This window comes from Thunnus albacares, chromosome 8 (assembly GCF_914725855.1).
Source record: "Thunnus albacares chromosome 8, fThuAlb1.1, whole genome shotgun sequence".
Lineage (NCBI taxonomy): Eukaryota > Metazoa > Chordata > Actinopteri > Scombriformes > Scombridae > Thunnus > Thunnus albacares.
The window spans coordinates 12,257,788-12,278,463 of NC_058113.1; the positions used below are offsets into that span (position 1 = coordinate 12,257,788).

General features: G+C 40.0%; 1 protein-coding gene across 3 annotated transcripts in view; it reads left to right on the forward strand.

Moving 5' to 3' along the window:
• Positions 1-20,676, forward strand: part of dnah5 (dynein, axonemal, heavy chain 5) — a 111,211-nt gene that overhangs the window by 40,974 nt on the left and 49,561 nt on the right. For all 3 annotated transcript variants that reach the window (XM_044359873.1, XM_044359874.1, XM_044359875.1), the window contains 16 exons: positions 326-479; positions 637-783; positions 1,894-2,135; positions 2,454-2,630; positions 3,229-3,433; positions 3,675-3,817; positions 5,229-5,363; positions 5,742-5,864; positions 6,105-6,318; positions 6,639-6,862; positions 8,806-9,004; positions 9,165-9,337; positions 10,062-10,192; positions 12,976-13,129; positions 19,504-19,771; positions 20,424-20,547. In XM_044359873.1, coding sequence (XP_044215808.1) covers positions 326-479; positions 637-783; positions 1,894-2,135; positions 2,454-2,630; positions 3,229-3,433; positions 3,675-3,817; positions 5,229-5,363; positions 5,742-5,864; positions 6,105-6,318; positions 6,639-6,862; positions 8,806-9,004; positions 9,165-9,337; positions 10,062-10,192; positions 12,976-13,129; positions 19,504-19,771; positions 20,424-20,547 — 2,813 coding nt within the window. The remainder of the gene's footprint in view (positions 1-325; positions 480-636; positions 784-1,893; positions 2,136-2,453; positions 2,631-3,228; positions 3,434-3,674; positions 3,818-5,228; positions 5,364-5,741; positions 5,865-6,104; positions 6,319-6,638; positions 6,863-8,805; positions 9,005-9,164; positions 9,338-10,061; positions 10,193-12,975; positions 13,130-19,503; positions 19,772-20,423; positions 20,548-20,676) is intronic.

Below are 20,676 nucleotides of genomic sequence, written 5' to 3' on the forward strand. Positions count from 1 at the left end.
AAAGCGAGTACAGTAAAATGTTTTGTATATAAATTACAGTGTTGTTGTGTGTTTTTTGGTGCATTATGGGCGTCCATCCTTGTAGTAATGTATGTTTGAACTTGTATGTCTGCTTGATTTCTTTTTCAAGTGTGTGTAACCCTGTATGTGATTCTGTCACTACGATATGCTGTCCTAACCAACAGCTGATCTAGATGCTTAGACATTGCATTTGGGAAACCAGTATCATCCAGGATATGTCATAGTACTTTGAATACATATATGCTTAACATTTGAAATATAGAGGAACTGAAGAGTATATATACCTGTGACTGTCCTCTCTCAGGTTGAGGATGCAGGTCTGATCAGCCACCCTCCCTGGAAGTTGAAGGTCATACAGCTGTTTGAGACCCAGAGGGTCCGACATGGCATGATGGCCCTGGGGCCCAGCGGGGCCGGAAAGACAACTTGTATACACACACTGATGCGAGCTATGACAGGTAGGACACAGACTTGTAAGAGATACATTTACTTGTGTCTGAGAACAACATTTAAAGTCAGTGTATAAGACGTAGTTTTTTGTGTTTTAATTTGGCAGTTTAGATTTGCTTTCAAATGTAGAAGCTAATGTCTCTGTTAATGTCTTTCTTCTCCCAGAGTGTGGTCAGCCTCACAGAGAGATGCGCATGAACCCCAAAGCCATCACAGCACCTCAGATGTTTGGCCGACTGGATGTGGCCACAAACGACTGGACTGATGGCATCTTCTCAACACTTTGGAGAAAAACACTGAGGGCAAAGAAAGGTCAGAAAAGTTGCTGAGTGGTTTTATACTTGAGCCGACATTATTTCTTAACTTCATCCTCTCGGCTTAGTTAACATAAGAGCAAGAGAGAGAATGTGTGAGAGATCCCTGCTGGGTTAAGAAATGATTCCTCAAATGATTCATTAGTAGTCCGGTAATCTAGGTTTGTTTTTTTTCTTTGCAAACTTGGGAAAACCAGTCCAAGTTATAATACTATGTTGCAGAGTAGTTTAAATATCTTGGGACATCCTTGCATCCATAGTTCAAAGTAGCACCGACAGCTGTTTTATCTTTCGACACACTCCTAAGCCTACACACTTCATTAAAAATGTATGCGTTCATTGGTATGAATATACATTACACGTGTTTGCTTTTATGTGTCAAAATATACATCTGAGGTATTCGGTATATGTTTTCATGCTGTTATGCATATCTTTGAGCAGGATGCATTCTGTATGTTTGTAAGTTGCCTTTGCTCGCCGTTCATACTGTTCACTTGTGCTGCTTTTTGCTTCGAGCAGATAGAATTTCTACTATAGAGTTGCGGAAGGGCTGCAGCTCCAGTTTGAAGTTTTCTGTGCTTACATTGTAATTCAACATCTGTAGCAACAGCGTTTCAAGCATGACGTATTTTAATGACTTCGGTGGAGGAACACGGCTGATGGCGCATGTGCATTAACACAGTCATATTAGTAATTCATTATTTTGACTTGGCCCAAACTGTGAGTCCACAATATTTAGGTCAGTGATCACAGAGTAACATTAAACATTTTCATCGGACCAAGCAAGCATACTAATCTTACATGAGCATGAGCCACATCCATTAATGAATTGAAGCTTAACTGTGCGTTTTTTCCTGACAGCCAAAGTTCTGTCTTGTGTTTGTTTCTGGTTGTCTTATAACTCCTGAAATTGTTTTTATATTGGAAAACCAGACAATATGAGCAAGGCAGCATTTTAAATTCCCTACTACTGAGCAGACACAGCAGTTCACCTCTATCTACTTTAGTAAGTTGTGGTGCCACCTAGCCTATGCACTAAATGCATTTTCAGAGGCCTCTTCATCATATTCATGTAAACAAACAAAACAAAAACTGTTTTCTCTCCCAGGAGAGCACATCTGGATAGTCCTGGATGGACCAGTCGATGCCATCTGGATCGAGAACCTAAACTCAGTTTTGGATGACAACAGAACCCTTACGCTGGCAAATGGAGACCGTATACCCATGGCACCCAACTGTAAGGTGGTTTTTGAGCCACATAACATCGACAACGCCTCTCCAGCCACTGTCTCTCGCAATGGCATGGTGTTCATGAGCTCCTCTGTGCTCAACTGGAGCCCTATATTGGAGGTGAATAAACTGAAGGAAAAACTGATTTTGTTTTTTCTTTCTTCACACAAACTTTGAAAATGGTGGTGCTTATGGTATGGTATGCTACAGTATGTACCATCTAAATAACATTTTTACTATATAGTGAGTTTCCTAGCTGAGTATCTAATTACTGAATGCCAGTGACGGCTAACATGGATGTGATACTCTGTCCATACTTCTTCTAAATCAATAGCAATAGCACAAACATGAACATACATTACCTGTACATGACTATGCTGTGTTGTTAGAAACTAATGTTATCTTAACCAAATGTAACGATGTGCTTGCTGTTCTCAGGGGTGGTTGAAGAAACGCTCTCCCCAGGAGGCAGATGTGCTGAGGGAGCTCTTCTCTTCCTCCTTCCCTGAGCTCTACCGCTTCAGTGTACAATCGCTTGAGTTCAAGATGGACCTGCTAGAGGCCTTTGTCATTATGCAGTGCATCAACATGCTGCAGGGACTCATACCACCAAAGGTAAGGTTAAAATAGTTCTGAATTCCCATCCATGGGACAGAATGTACTCAGACTGCACTTATATTTTAATGAAGAGGTTCATTCATACCATCAAGACAAAATGAAATGCTGAAAGAAAAGGGGGAATTAAAATAGAAGGTGTTATGAATAATTATCTAATAAGATAATTTTTATTAGAGCAACAGTTTTAAATTAATGGTTAGATTTAGCAAATCAGTAATCCATCAAATACTTATTCAACTTTTGTACTTGTACAACTTCAAGTTTCAACACTTATGTTGCCCAATTTTCAGTCACACAGGAAAAAGAAAGAAAAATTGCTCTAATTGTGTGTTTTAATTTCAGCAGAATAGCCAAAATGACACCACCAGTGGAGTTATAAAAGCCTCAATTATTCCCACTTCACGCAATTAGCGTGCAAAGTAAAGGCATTAACCAGCAGTAATCAATTATATTTTTTAATCTTGCTCCTTTTTTAGTGTCATTGGAGTTGTAGCCGTCAGTACAATATCAATAATATTGATTTATTTTGTGTTTGACCTTGTCTTCACTTTTTTACAAAGTTGCTCATTGATGTAAAATGGGTGTTTCTCTACAGGAGCAGTGTGGCGACTTATCTAGAGAGCACTTGGAGCGGCTCTATGTATTTGCTCTGATGTGGAGCACTGGAGCTTTACTTGAACTGGATGACCGAAGGAAAATGGAGATCTGGCTCAGATGGAATGAAAGTATCCGTCTGAACCTACCGGAGATTCCTCCCGACAGTGAGGACACCATGTTTGACTTCTATGTCACAGCAGATGGTATGCATGCATGCATTAATAAACAGATGTTGTCACTTGTAGATAAGATGCCAGGGCATATCGAAGCTGTTCCTTGACAAGCAGAAGCATTATGCCTCATGTTGTACTTTATTTTTGGAGCAGGTGTACATTTATCAAATCATACAGTGAAATATGGAAATATTCCTTGGAAGACAGCTTACAAGTGTCACTGTCTAATCTCTACACCAGGGTTAATGCATGCACATTTATTTTCTACCAGGTCAGTGGATCCACTGGAACACCAGAGTAGAGGAGTATGTATATCCATCCGAACTCACCCCAGAGTACAGCTCCATCTTGGTCCCCAATGTGGACAATGTCAGAACGGACTTCCTAATTCAGACCATCGCCAAGCAGGGCAAGGTAAGGTTTGCTAAAATGCTTATGTATTAGTATATGTACAGCATATGCAGTCAAAAATTAAAGGAAACATTCATAAAATGTCATTATCACTCATAATGAGTTTGACAGCATACAGTAGTATAAAACAAATGTTTCACATCAGTGTGTCTGCTTGATGTATTTATATGATGTATGATTTTATCAACTGAAATGTTGACTCATGTTTCAAGTGAAACTTCACTTAAAAGGAGCTTTACTAAGGAGGTCAGTCACTATACTAGCAACAACAAGACCGCCTCTAAGAATCTTGGTATCAACATTTGAACTTTGAACCTCATGTTACTAAGCTCATGCAGTCTTATTTCTTTCAGAAATATTGCAAAAATCGAACCTATACTATCAGCCAAAAACATGAAACTTCTAGTACATGATTTAATCTTTTCTCGCTTAGACTACTGTAATCCCTCTTTACTTGCATTACTCAGTCCTCTCTAGCTCATCTTCAGTTGGTGCAAAATGCACCAATTGAATTCATTGGCTTCCAGTAAAACACAGAATTGACTTCAAAATTTTACTAATTACGTACAAGGCCTTGCAAGGCCTGGCCTCTGCATATATAGCAGAGTTGCTGAACCCCTATTCTAGCTGTCAGTCACTCCGATCATCTGATCAAAAATCATTTCTACAGGTTAACCTTTTTATAAATACTCTCTGTTTGCTTTTAGTTTTGTTTATTTTAGTAATTTGCTTTAATTCTTGTCTATGTATCATGCATATGTATGTGTGTATGTATGTATACCTGTTTTTGTATGTGTGTATTTTATCCTATATAAAGTGCTATTTTATTAATATTATTAATGTTTCATATCTTCCAGCTACAGCTGAGTAGACACATCATACCACATACATACTCCAAATCGATAATGTGGCAGTATGGCCGGATGCTGCTCTACTAAGAGACCAGATTAAAATACTGTGGTCGATACTTGACTTAAAAGCCCATCAAACGCTCCACCATGTAGCATGCATCATAGCTCCACTGTATGTGTGTTTATGTGCGTATGCATGTGTGAGTCACTCAGATTCATAATGCCACTAATGAGTGTGGGTAGCTTCTATATGTTGGTGTGTATGTAAAGAGATGGTTTGCGGGAGTGCGTTTTCATTGCGGAAGCTCCTTCAGTTCCATTTATTTTTACTGGGTAAATTTAATTTGCTTTTTAGAAGCTGATGGATCTACATGATGAACTGTAATAAGCTCCTCTGAAAAGAAACCCATTAATTTAAGATGTGATAATGTGTCATGATATCAGCAGCTTAAATGGCTCGTATAACCCATGCAACTAACCTATTTAGTCTGTTACCACAGGCTGTACCAGGTAGGGATTTTCATATGAATTTAAGACTAATAAGAAATGTATATATATTTTAGGCTGTTCTGCTGATTGGAGAACAAGGAACAGCCAAGACTGTTATCATCAAGGGCTACATGTCAAAGTATGATCCTGAGACCCACATGGGAAAGAGTCTCAACTTTTCCTCTGCTACTACACCACTCATGTTCCAGGTAAAGCAAAAACCATCCAATTATTTTCCTCTTAATTAATTGCGGTTAAACAGGTCACTGTCTCATTCTTTTTTCAGTTTCATCCCACTGTTGATGCTCCACATCTGTGTTAACATGTCATGGATTATCATGAACTTGTGAAGTAATATTGATCAGTGTCTGGTCTGGTTAATAATGTGCTGGCTGGAGGAAGAACCACTGTCTTTTTCCTGTACATGGATACGCTGCATATCGATTAAGCTGTCATGATGGATAATGTCCAAGTGGATCTTAGTAAATCTGTCCTCTCTCTTTCTGTCTTCCTCGTTGTTTGTTGTCTTCATCCTCACCATATGTGTTGTCTTATTTTTTTCTTTGCTCACCTTGTTTCTTTTTTAGAGGACAGTTGAGAGCTATGTAGATAAGAGGATGGGGACAACTTATGGACCCCCTGCCGGGAAGAAAATGTCAATTTTTATCGATGATATCAACATGCCTGTCATCAACGAGTGGGGAGACCAGGTCATTGAATGAAATCACTTAAACTATGCTGTTATTTTCAGTATATATCTCAATTATTAATACATTTGTAGTTTTGTCCTTTTTCTCTTGGAAACACAAGTGTTATTCATTTATTGATTCACTAGATTTGACAATTTTACACACTGTAATGACCTAAATTGAGTTTACTGATTAATAATAGTAAAGAAAATGTTGACATGAATAAATAAATCACTTCTTAATTTAAACTTATCATCATAGGTGACTAATGAGATTGTCCGCCAGCTGATGGAGCAGAATGGGTTTTTCAATCTGGAGAAACCAGGAGAGTTCACCAATATTGTGGATGTTCAGTTCCTGGCAGCTATGATCCATCCAGGAGGAGGCCGTAATGACATCCCACAGAGACTGAAAAGACAGTTCTCCATCTTTAACTGTACCCTGCCCTCCAATGCTTCCATAGATAAGATATTTGGTGAGTTGAATAACACTGCCATAGAATCTATATTGACATATATGTTGAAACAAATGTAATACTGTGATAGTATTTGTTGCTGAAATGATAGTTATCGCTGTGAGGATAACAACAGGTTAGCAGTGATAAATGGCTCTGGCTTACGGCTGTGTCTCTTGCACTTTGCAGACCAGATGCCACTGTAGCCACTTGACGCAAAATTAATTTTTATGATTCATGCAGTAATTAACTGTAACTGATACCCTTGATAACATGTAATGCTTTGGTCACTTTCTTACCTTCAATTTCACAACTACCCCACCAATGACCTACTCACACAGGTGTGATTGGTGAGGGCCACTTCTGCGCACGTCGTGGTTTTGTCAGTGAGGTTCGCATCACAGTGTCCCATCTGGTGTCTTTGACCCGCCGTCTCTGGCAGTTGACGAAGGTCAAGATGCTTCCAACTCCCGCCAAGTTCCACTACATCTTCAACCTCAGGGATCTGTCCAGGGTCTGGCAAGGAATGCTCAATACCAACGCTGAGGTGGTCAACTCTGTCCAGGTGAGAAGAGTTACACTTAACAGGGTTAATTAACCAAATCTTAGGCATTAGGGAGCTGGGTAACAGGGTTAGATTTCTGCTGGGGCCTTATTCACAAAACTTCCCAAGACTAATAGTAGGTCCTAATTGGCTGCCTCAAGAGAAACTCCTAAAAATAAGGGGCATGTCGGTCCAAACTTTAAGACTCCTAGGTTTTCAGTCTAAGAGTAATTTACAAAGCATTTTAGCACAAAAAGAAGTCACTAAGTCTGACAGATGGTAGAGGCAGTACAGAGGACTCCTAAATCACTAAGACCTGCTTACAATCCGTTAAGTGCTGCAGGTACAGTAATATGCCTCATCACATCAGTGTTTAGGAAAAATAACAATAATGAACTTTTAAAAGCATATTTTGATCATGGCTGAGGTGAATAAGAATTAAATCAGCTCACCAGCAAATCGAAACAATCCAATAACACTGTAGATGACAGTTTGCACAACTCTCCACCAATTGCACACCAGAAAAACTTTTTTCATAAAAGCATTTTATGGGCTGGCAAGAAATGAGGGGAGTGAGATGGGGAGCAACATCCAAAAAGGTCTGCTGCTGGAATCAAACCATAAATGTGGTAGTTATGTGGCATGTGTCTGAACCAGTAGGTTACCAAAATGTACCTAGTGTTGATGAACTTGAAATATGTCAGCTGTCTGCCGGAATTATTCCTTAAACCAAAAATGCACTCCTTGGATCCACATTGGTTCATTAAATTAAATAATCATGAAATGAATTTAATAAATAGAGTTAATTTCATGGCCATCATTGGATTACCTTTGGAATATGCACTAAGTAATTTAATTGTTTTAATGTTAATTTTTTAAAAATTTTTATATAATTTTATTTGATTTACGTGTATTTCTTAATTTTGTTTTTTTATTACAGTTTTAATTACATTTTTGATATATTACATGTTTAATGTAATTTTATTTAATTATTAATTATCAAAATATAATTTAATTTATTATTATTATTATTATTATTATTATTATTATTATTATTATTATTATTATCATTATTATTATACATGAGTAATTATTTAGTTATTTTTATTTAAAATATAGTTAAAATATAGTATAGTATATAATATAGTATAATAATATAATTAAAATATAGTGCCACATGTACACATAAGCAAAGAATGTAGTAAAATAGTGTGATGCAGAGTTCTATATGATTGAGACTAGTGTAGAGAGCCTGATAGGGGATGATCAAAATTCCTACTTGTGTACTAGAGCTTATGTGCTTATGACTACATGATATATTATGATGTAAGATATTTATAATATTGGAAAGAGAAGTGTTTGTTGATGGGGAAGAACAGAATAGAACATTTCCAGCATCTAATACCCCTGAAAATTCTGGCATTGCAAGCTCAATTCTTACTGAGGTGGCCAACTCCCTGTTGGTCTGTGGCCACTGAATAATTGAATACAGTGAAATATATCTTATACCTCAGGCTGCTTAAGGTCAAGGTAAACATGCTCAACATTGCTGCTGAGGCTGCCAACTCAACTCTGAAGACTTAGTTTACAGCAGACAAGGCCAGAATAAACTAAACCATTCCAACAGAATACAAAAGTGTAGAAATAAATATGTATTTTTCCCAGGGTTTGTGGGATCTGTGCTCATTTCTTTTCTTTCCTCATGACCCTAGTGACTCTTTTTTTACCTCAGCAAACGTCATCATACAATGATTCCAATAAAAATAAAACTGTTCCTCCAAATCAGTGCTCTTAATTTATCATGGCCATGCTTTCTGTATGTATGTAATAGCGCCAGATTCTGAATTTTGAATTTGAAACACTCATTTGACTGAAGACTTGACTGAAGAGAGACTTTCTCCAACAGAGGGATTGTGTCTTTACTAGCTTGAATGACAACAATAATACAAAACACAATTTTCCAGGTGCTGCTGGCCTTGTGGAAGCATGAGTGCAAACGTGTGATAGCTGACAGATTTACCATGCCTGAGGACGTGGAGTGGTTTGACCAGGCTTTGGCAAAACTGGTAGAGGAGGAGCTTGGCGAGGAGCACAAGAACATAGTGGACTATGGAGTAGACAGATACTTTGTCGACTTTCTACGAGACGCACCTGAGGCTACAGGTACTGACCAATCAACGGGATGTCACATTTGGGAGATTCTGTAGAAGATTTAAACAGTGTTACCTCTAAATAAATTACAGGAATTTCTTTTCCAAGTAATTTCCATGTCTGTGTCGCTTTTGTATTGTGATGACTTTAATATAAAATGCTTTCATCACAGGAGAGGAGCCAGAAGATTCAGACTTTGATTTACCCAAGGTGTACGAGCCTATCGAGTCCTTTGAGAGTTTGAAGGACCGCCTCAACATGTTCCTGAGCCATTACAATGAGAGTATCAGGGGTACTGGCATGGACATGGTCTTCTTTCAGGATGCTATGATACATCTGGTCAAGGTAATGTATAGATGCCTTTATCATTCAGCCATAGTAGTGTAATGAAAGTAAATAAATTGTAATATTGGCAAGAATAGATACCACAAGCCCTTTACTTACAGAATAGAACAAAAACATTGTAAAAGAATGAGAAGAATAATTTTTAAAGTAGGTAAATTACAGTGTATAGCCTTGAGGCAATGTGTTACGTTTTACCAAGCAACTGGCATCCAGTAGCCACAGAACCACTGGAGTTGTGTCTCTAGCCACCTGACAAATGTATTGTCCTTTTTCTTTCTCAAGCCTTCAGCTATTTATTGAATGATCAAGATATTTGCATTTAACTTGTTTGGTTGCTGATGTGCACTTGCACATAGAGATGTCCCAAGTCAATTTGAAGGATTGATATTGAGGCTGATCCAGGTATATTTTAGAGAATTGGTATTGGCTAAAATAAACCCAATTACAGGCTGATTTTTTTCTTTACTGTACAGTGTTTTCTCCGCATTGCAGAGCTGCTCTACACGGCTCTACATGAAAAATACATGGCTTTACTAACAAATCTGTTATCTATCCTTTCTCTTTCTTACAAGCAAAGAACAGTGTACATAATGTTCTGTTATGGGCAGACACCCAGTGTTAAATTGGGTCTGACTCAAATTGGGATCAGGGCCAAATAAACTTGTTTGAGACATCCCTGCTTGCACTCAAACAAAACCTACCACTCTGTGTCCCGTGTGTTTAGGTGTCGAGAATAATCCGGACTCCCGGTGGCAATGCCTTGTTGGTTGGTGTTGGAGGCTCAGGAAAACAGAGCCTGACCAGACTTGCCTCGTTCATTGCTGGATACAAGATCTTCCAGATCACTCTCACACGGTACTAATCACATACGATATCTGCACACACACACACACACACACACACACACGCAGGGCACTCATTTCCTATTCATACACTTTCACCTCAGCATGCCTCATATCTTTTTTTGCTTCATGTCGTGCTCTTATTTCTAACCTCAACCCTAACATCAACTTCTAAAACTCACCAAGACTGCAGAATGCCAGTAAGAAAGTCCCTCACCCTGGGTACTGCCAGCTCACAGTTTGTGTGCTCACTGTGGTCAAGCAAGACATGTGTATCTGCTTAGATAGTCATCATTTCATGTAGGCTGTAATAAGAATGGTTGACAAGTGCTCTGTTTCACTCTGACATCAGCATGAACCGTCCTACAGAAATGCTCCTCGCTGGGCTGTCACCAGTCATTTATTTGATTTTCAAAGCAAAGAAACATTCCAGCTGCTCTGGAAAAATCACATTTCTTCTGAATCATCAATCAGCATAAGCTCTAAATATATGTGGGGCAAGAAATAACTATTGTAGTTAATTGGAGAATCATTCTTTCTCATCATCTTTATTGTATCTACAACATATTGTATATTTAGTATAATATTTAATTGCACAGAGTCACTTTATCATTTAAGACTTCCTATAGTTTGCTGGGTCTGCTAGGCTCAATAGACTCTCGAGTGGATGTTTTCAGACAACAAATATCAGATCTCATTAGATGTGGGCTGGCTTTGCGAAGCTAATCCTAACTGTCTGCACCCTGTTATCACTGTACTGTATTCTAAAGATACAGTAGACTGGTACATGCAGTGCTATCCTTTATTGTGTGGTAGAAATTCAACTAAGTAGGCAGGTGCACTGTAGAGCTGGAGCAATTAGTTGATTAATCAATTAGTTGATTGACAGAAAATGAAGCAGCTATTTTGTCTTATTTCATAGTAAACTTAATATTTTGGGATTTTGGACTGTTGGTGAGACTAACAAACAATTTGACCATTTCCAAGGGCTTTAGAAAATTGCAATGGGCCTTTTTTTTTTTTTTTTTACCATTTATAACATTTTCTAGATGAAATTATTAATTGAGAAAATAATTGGCAGATTAATCACTAATGGAAATAATCCTTTGTTGTAGCCTGAGTCCACTGAAACAATTTAATCACCAAAGAACTTTTACAAAAGCTCAAACAAAACAGATTCATACCGTAAATGTTAATTCCAGATGCCCATGCTCTCTGCAGAATATGAATACTCTCTAGTTTCAGTTGGGACATTTTGGGAAAGATTCATCATTCGTTGCTCAGAAGTTGCAATCAGAATAAATGAATCGCCTGGACAGTCGGATACTTCCTGAAAGAAATTGAATCAGATTGATATTTACTCTACAAAGCCTTTGTGGCTCTGTCCTACATCCATTCTGTGTCTTCTCTGTGAAACAATAACATCGTCAGTTGATTCATCAGGACAAGAAAATCTCTCACCTTCTCTTCAACTGTGTCACTTGTCTCTGCTTGCTCTGTCCTAATCTTTGTGTCTCAGTCTGGCCTATCTCTTGTTTTTCTTGTATGTTTTTCTCCTTCCGTCTCCATGTGCATTTCTTACAGTTGATTTTCTCACTGCTTTTTTTTCCCTAACTGATCTGGAGAAACAGGCATCTCAATTGTTGGTTTCTGTGTGCCTTCTTTTTTCCTCTGCTCTCTCTTCCTCTCTGTTGCACACAAACACACAGTTTTACACGTACCTTTTACATGTTCATCCAATACAGTTACATCTCTTTTTCTCACGCAGGCTCAATTCAACTCGCGTTCTCTGCAGCCTAAATTCTCTCATTGCTTTCATGTTATTGCTTTAAACTCAGTCATCTTAACTCTTAAGCAAGTTACTCTCCTCCTAGATATATAGATATATATCTTTTTCATACAGTCAACAGATCTATTCCACCCATTAATCTCACACGTTTACTCTCTAGTTTATTTTTCATCTCCCACTTTACAGTTCATTCACGTTCACACACACACACAAGAACAGACGGAGGCACGTACAAAAACAGGCAAGCGGGCAGAAAAAAAAAAAAACATTCACACATATACACAACTATATACAAATGGATATTTACACTGCTGTTTCTTTACCACTGTTAAAGCCAGAACTGTGTCTTTTCACACTTTTTTTGTCACTTCCACTAAAAGAAGCAGCCCTATCTTGAAAATCCAAATGACACCTTTCAGTGTTTGCACACACACACACGAACACATACACACAGCTGTTACAAGGCTGTCAGTGTTTCTCTCGCTTTTGTGCCTTTTAACTGTTTTCATTGCAACACACCATACTGTATATCCATATTCAAAGCCACATTTGCAAGTGACTGTTCAAAATAATTACATCACAGAAAATGTCAATGTGTCTTGACTACACGTGCAAATTAGCTGTTGAGCTAACCCCAGCTCATTTACGTTGATGTTGTTAAAATGTCATTATTGATTAATGCGCAGTCTCCTATAAATAAATAAACCAATAAATAAAATACTGGCCACATGGGGTGCTTTTGGGGTTGGGAAAAAACAATGGATTTACAATTACACTCTGTAATAGTGCCCTGAGTTCAAACAACATCGATCACATATTCAAATTTATTCAAACAGTGACACATATACTGTATACACACACTTCACACACACTTCACACACTGCTTTCCTTTTTATATCTTTCTTTCCCACTGTCAAATTAGTTTGGAGTGATAAAAGCAGAAAGATTAAAAAAAAAAAGAAATGTGGGTGCATATTTATTTCATGCATGCTGTTTTTTTTTCCCAGCTCATACAACACAGCCAACCTGATGGATGACCTGAAGGGTTTGTACAGGACAGCTGGCCAACACGGCAAAGGCATCAGCTTCATCTTCACTGACAATGAGATCAAAGACGAGTCCTTCCTCGAGTACATGAACAACGTTCTGTCATCTGGAGAGGTCAGGAGCACGTGGGGAAAAACATGCAGCAAAATGCACATACATGAATGCAAATACATAATATGAATTTACAGCTTATAAATGATAACTTGATTAGTAAAGGTTTCCTACAGAAACAGATATAACACTAATGTTGAATGTGTTTAAATGTGGCTTTTTCCTGTATTACTCTGTAACTGCAGTAATAGCAGCGGATAGTTTGAAGGTCAAGTGCCGCTGTTAGCACATATCTCTGCTGCATTCCCCAGAATCATCCACTATACTGGATATAGTGGCTTTGGGGAAGCTTAGGCAAACAAAGCATTTCCAAAGCACTTTCCACTCTACTCTCTTATTTACTGTCCTCTTTCCTTCCTCTTCAACCTCTTCTCCTTTAACTCTGTCATATTTCTATGCTCTCTTTGTCTATAACTACTCTTCATTTTTGTGCTGTCTCTGCTTTTTCCAACTCATTTTCTTTCCGTTTCTTTTCATCAAGTCATCTGGTTATCCCTCTTTTCTCTCTCCTCAGTTTTCTTTTGTTGCCCTTCTCTTTTTAACCCCCCCCCTCTCCATCCCTGCTCCTACTCTTCATCATTGTCATCTTTGTCTCTTCAACTTTCTCTCCTCCTCCATCACCCATCTGTTCTCCACTGCTTCTTCACATGCCTTTAAGTCCTTTCCTCCTCATCCATCTTTCATTTACTCCTACTTTTGAGTTAGTCCTCTCCCCCTATTTATTTCATCTTCTATTCTCCTCCTGCCCTCGTTTTCTTTTTCTTCTTCCTTACAACCTTTTTCTCCTTCTTCCCCCTCACACTCTAGGATCATACTTAAGGACAGAAATGTGACTTTACTCTATTGCTGTAATTTATTTTGGTATGTCCTTCCTGAGAAATCCTCTGGCACTCAGAAAGTCATGTGTGCAACATTTCTGACAGCAGAAACAACAATTTCCAGTTAACTGTGGAACCGTCAAAAGAGCCACGAATCACAAACATGATCATAGTAATTGTTGCACAGAAACACATTCCAGCAATGACCATGACAAAAGAAATAGAGACCTGACAATGGCAACTTAAAAGATGGAAGAAGTGGAAAGAATAATGAGCAATGCAAGCTCCTTCAGGTTATACCATGCCTGCAGTCTGTTGTGCACATTTAGAAGTGAAGCTAGGGAGTATATGCATGCACCAATATTATATCAGGTGTGCTGGTAAGAAATAACAAGTAACAGACATCCAGAAAGATTTATGTAGTACAGCTATGATGTTTTGACATTACATAACTGAACCAATCATCAATTTTCACACGTCTAATGTCGAGCAATTGGAATAAGATATTTCACCCGCTTCCCTATCAGGCTGCTACTACTACTGCTGCTCTGTGCTGACACAGGAGTCTCTCTGCTCTCTGCTTTTTGCCTCTTCCCAGCTCCCTTGCTTAGATATTTATGTTCTTTCGGGCTATAATGTAATTCTAATCAATTCTAATGCATGTGCGGCAGCAGGCTGTAAAAACGGGGCCCCATTTTATAACTTAATGGTAAGCTTAAAACCCATCTCATGAATCTTCTCACATATTTCAAATAAAGATGTTCTAAGAAATCATAAATACATTTATGGGGAGGTGGGGGGGGGGGGGGGATGAGCAATTCTCATTGACACTAAAATGAGAATTGCTGGTCCACCTTAAAAGTCAGTCCACCTGAAGTGAGGCTGGTCAAGTTAAGCTAACGCGTTGTTGCTAACTTCGGGGCTAACCCCCTTCGATAGGTGTGTATTTTCTTTGTCTTGAGGAGCTGCAGCGTTTATTAACTAACAAACAGTCTGTACTGTACATTTACTGTCAGATTGACAACTTACTGCTAAACTTTTACTCTGCTCCGCTCGTGTTCACGTCATGTTTCTGCTGCTCACCCTCTGCGCTCGCGCAACTACACGCGCACATTTGCACACAAATACCCATACACATACCCACACACAGCCTTATATAGATGTCCCTTGAAGAATGAAGAGAGGGAGGATGACTAAAGAAAATCCACAATAACGTAGGGTGTTGCACAGTGTGCAAGTGAAAATCATTAGTAGCTTGTTGATATTAATGATCCTCTGAAATTTTAGCAGCGGCGCTCGTAATTTAGCAGCGCCGCTAAACACTGAGTAATGTTAACATAGCATAACAAAAAAAAACCAAACAATGAGTACATAGGCTAATTTAGTAAGATCTGGAGAGGGGAAACTACAGAGGAGAAATCAATTTTCTTAAAAAAAAGGCTTCAAGGATCCATATTTGATTTGTTACATACACAAACAATGTGTTAACTGAAATGCAATGTTTCATGCTCTTAAGGCTGTGCTAAAAGACTGGTGTGAAAAAACAGAATAAGAAAGCAAAAATGCATAAAGGATGACAAATGTAAGACGAGCATAGCCATCATAGTGATGACTGGCCAATGCTTTGATGGAACAGGACTGTTAGAGGATTTAATACATTTCATTTTGTTTTCTCATTTTCAACACACCCTTGAATCTAGTAAAAAAGATGAGTTTTGCATCTACTTCCTCCAATATTACATAAATCTAATCTGGCCAAAATGCCACTCTCTTGAACTTTCCCTTCTAAAAATATCTGAATATTTATTGAATTACATTCTCAACCTCTAAGATAATTTGTTATTGGCAAACAGGGTCCTAATCTAGTTTGCCAAAATCAAACCTATTAGTATGTCACAAGTATTAATAACCCTGCTTCATCAATGAGTGGTTTGATGTGAATTGTTCTTAAGTTTTTTCCCCATCTTTTACCTTCATCTACTTTGCCACCTTTGTTTACTTCCCCGTATTTACCCTTTTCCTCCTTCTGCCTTCGCTTTTCTAGTCTTCCTTATGTTCCTTTTCCTCTTATCTCTCATGTCCGCCTCATCATGGTAGCATCCCTATCCTCCCTCTCTTCCACATCCTTACTCACCTGCCTAGATAACAATTTAAGCAGCCAATGCTTTACCCGGGGAGGTAAATAGATGTGGGGACTAGGGGAGAGCGGTGTGTTGGGTTGTTGTTTGTGTGCAGGTGTGCATCGTGTTTGTATATGATGGAAAGAGAGAGAAGGATGTGTCAGGATGTGTGTATGTGTGTGAGAGAGAGAGAGACAGTGACAGAAGTGACAGAGATGAGAAACAAAAAGGAAGAGCAAGCTGTTGGTGTGAGCTTGTTGTTTAAGTTGGAGTAAGCCAGCAGATGGTCAGTGACATGCTTCTAACCACAACACCAAAAGTCTCTCCAAGACTCTCTTGCTCTCTCTGACTTCCCTCTTCCACTCTTGCTCTCTCTGGGCAACCAGGGATTTACCGAAAAGGTGCAAAAAGCAGCATTAAGGGTGCAGTAGCATCATCCCTGTGGTCAAACCTGAAGAGAGTGGGAGTGTTATTCCAGAAGAAAGAGGTTTTTTCCCCCCGTCTTCAACACGAGGCAGTAAGGGGAGGATGAGAAAGGCTTCAACAAGTGGCTACGCTTCCCTGTCTAGCCAATCATAAAAAAATAAAATGTTAAAAAGGTCCAAATATCAAATTGAATCAACTTACAACCCCATTTAAAACTTTAGGTTATGGATATAACCCTGGTTCTCTGATTAGCATGAGTGAGTGTCTCACTATGGGGAACACCTCCTGCGTGACCTCATCAGAAGCTCAAATAACGTTACGCCAGCCCTAATTGGCTGGCACCAGTGACGCCTATGTCAGGAGGGGATGGGACCCTCCTCCTATATAATGGGCTTACATAGCGTCAGTTGTCATTCAAAACAAGCTCATCTCTTCCTCGCTTCCATAGTAAGGAGGGTGGTCTGCTGAGACACTCACTCATGCTAATCAGACAACCAGGGTTATATCCATAACCTTAAGATCTCTTTCATAGCATTCGTTTCGTGTCTCACTATGGGGAAACATACTGACTCCCGGATTGCCAGACATGCCTGAGAGGAAGACAACTGTCCCCAGTGGAGCTTCACAGAGAGGGAGCCACTTACTAAGAGGAGCCAGTGCTGAGGACTGAATGTGCCAGGGTTGGTGCCGTGACATCCAACCTATAAAATCTAGCAAACGTGTGGGGTGAGGCCCAGCAGGCAGCCGCACACACCTCTTGAATAGAAACTCCCTTAAAGAGAGCCCATGAGGATGCTAAACCTCTGGTGGAATGTGCTCGTAGGCCAGCAGGAGTCTGAAGACCCTTGCTAGTATATGCCAAAGCAATAGCCCCCACTATCCAGTGGGACAGGTGTTGCTTGGACACAGGCTTGCCCACGTGTGGTTTCGACCAAGACACAAATAACTGGTCGCCCTTCCTGAAACCCTGAGTCCTGTCCACATAAATACGCAGCGCACGGACTGGACACAGAGTATGCAGACGCCGATGCTCCTCAGAGGAGCTCCTCTGACATTGTTTGAGAGAAACCATGTTGCCCCTGCGAAACAGCGCTAAATTTGTATGCATGGTTTCCACTCTTTCAGGGGATAAAAATGCCTTGGCTTGAACAGAGTCCAGGGTGAGCCCTATGAAAGTAATGCGTTGAGCTGGCGTCATCATGATCTTTTCCACATTTATCTGAAAACCCAGTTTTACCAGGTGTTGTGCAAGAGCATCCATGTGACAAGTTACCTCCTGGCTGGTTGGGGCTGCCACTAGCCAGTCGTCGATCTGCTTTGGACACTTTGAGGATCCTGAAAGCAGGGGCCGGGTGAGAGACAGCCTGTGCGTAAGACTGGCGTGGTGGCATGGTGCCGTGGAGGCGGCAGGTTGCCTCTTCCTGGGCAGGCACAGTTTCAGCGCCTCATCATCTCTCTTTTTCTCCTCACATCTCTTTTGCATAGAGGTGACAGCTGCACCGAAGAGACCCTGAGGGACGATCAGAGTGTCAAGGAGCTCCTCTTTCTCCTTGGTTGTCAGGTTGGTGAGCCCGAGCCAGCGTGCCCTCTCCTGAAGAACCATGAGGCCCATGGCTCTCCCAGTAGCTTGGATGGCTACCTTGTGGAGACGGAGGACGTGGTCTGTTATCATGCAGATTTCTTCCCACAAAGTGTTATCTGGTTTAGCAGTCATGTCCTCCTCTAGTTTGGCTTGGTACGCCGTTAGGATAGCAGAGGTGTTAAGGGCTCTCACTGACGGAGCCGCTACCTTGTAGCACTTATCGGTCAGGCTAGACTGGAAGTGGTCTATTTTGGAGGGAAGAGACGGAGCAGAGGAAGACAGGGAGGTCTGAAGGTGGCTCGCTACCAGCGGCTCTATGGGGGGCATCTGGCAGACACCATGGGACTCAATCCCCTCACAATCCAGCAGTGAACCTCCCACAATGGGATGTCTCTCGCTGTATGGCCTGTCTTTCCACGTTGCTGTTGCTGCTATCTCGTCGAGTAGCTCCAGGAAAAACGGCAGCACTTGCTTCCCGGTCTTTTTCGCTGATGGCACTTTCTTGCCGTCAAACCGAGATTTTGCAATCTCCGCTTGGGCAACGGGCCATGGGATGATTAGCCTGGCAAGTGTGCGCTTGCACATATCCTGCATGTCGAGATCCATGAGAGATGACGTCGAAGACTGGTTACCTCTGTCCGCGGCAGAGGGCTTAGCAGCCCCGCAAGTGTTAGCGAGCAAGATGGACTCTTCCTCCTCGTCATCAGACAGCAGGAGCTCCAAGTTGGCCGACTCCTCTCCATCCTCGTCCACATCTCTCTCCAGGATAGCATGGGTAGCAGCGAAGGCAGGGGGACCGACTCCGCCCAGCTTGGCCCAGGTGTAGCGGCCAGGCCCTCGGACATATGCGCTTCTTCCTGCGGCGCAGCTGCTGATGAGATGAGATGAGAAATCTCATACCTAATTAAACACTAATTTGTCATCCTAAACATACAGTACTTCTTAGTGCTGAGAGAAAACAACTTGCATTATGATGATCTGTATCTCCATAATTTAAAGCGGTGTTAGAATACTTACTACTAGAATCACAACAATTACTGCGTACAAAGCTTACGTTTAACAGAAAGAAGACAGCCTGAGGTGGTTAAAATTTTATGTGGAATGTGGAATTTCTTGTACATAGAAAGAAGTTGTTAAAAAATAGATAAAATGCTGAGTTCTAACTCAATTTACCAAATTACCTTTAAACCTGACTCGATATTGAATGTAATATGACTTCTATATATATTTTACGAAAAGCTTAAACTGCTCTGTGTTCCTTTAATCGATATAGTCTAACCAGTATTTTCAAGACTGACAAAGCATTTATTATGTAGAATAGTTATCTAGCTTTAAAATATACACACAAACACAGAGAGATGGATGGATAGATAAAAGATAATAACATCATGACCTCAGTGACATAAATAAAGTATGTGTTTCCATCCTTAGGTATCCAACCTGTTTGCTCGTGATGAAATTGACGAGATCCTCAGCGATCTCATCCCTGTCATGAAGCGGGAGTTTCCCAGGCGCCCACCGACTAATGAAAACCTGTATGAGTACTTCATGTCACGGGTCCGACATAATCTCCATGTTGTTCTGTGCTTCTCACCTGTTGGGGAAAAGTTCCGCAACCGGGCGTTAAAGTTTCCAGCATTGATATCTGGCTGCACCATGGACTGGTTCAGTCGCTGGCCAAAAGACGCACTTGTCGCAGGTATATTTCACAGACAATTTTAATTTTATATTTATATTATCTGTCTATATAATGGGAAAATTGTCTCACAATGTGCATATATCCCTGTACTATATCTTCCATACAGGGAGGCTGCTATTATATTTCGCAGAGCTGTAAAATCGGATTAAACCGGCATATTACAACACTCATTTATCACTCAGTCAGCTTGTTAGCAGTATGTCCCCTGTGCTGTTTAAATACCGAAAGTCAGAACAAAAATAATAATTTTTCAAATTGCTTTTGTTAGATTAGGAAATAAAAACAGTAAATCCCAGCAGCACGACTAGATTTGTCATTAATCTTATCAGTGTTGCTTCAGAATGTTGTTTAGAAACATTCAACTATACTGATATGGATTGTAATTAGATTTTTCCATACACATATAAATATGTCTTAATTTTTTCAGCTATTTTAAATCTGCGTAGCTCATCTTGTCTTGAGAAAAGAATCTCTTTCAGCTCATCCATTGTAAGCATGTCAGTTTGGTTTTAGAAAATTAATTGTGAAAATGTCAATATCTTGCAATTATCTCCTGCTGCGTCTCCCTCTGTCTCTGAATGTCCTTTCCATATTGTCTTCTACTCAATTCTGCTCTCTCTCATTCTCCCTCCCCCATATTTCTGTCCCTCAGTTTCAGAACACTTCCTGTCTGTCTATGACATCGACTGCACGCCCCAAGTCAAAACTGAAGTGGTTCAGTGCATGGGCTCTTTCCAGGATGGGGTGGCAGAGAAGTGTGTGGACTACTTCCAGAGGTACAGTATTTCATCCAACATACACTTTTGTACTTTGTGTCATCTTGAAGCAACAACCCGCCTACGATTTCACCTCCACCTGCAAAGAATCAGTTCTTGGTAGATTAATATGACATATAATTAACCTGA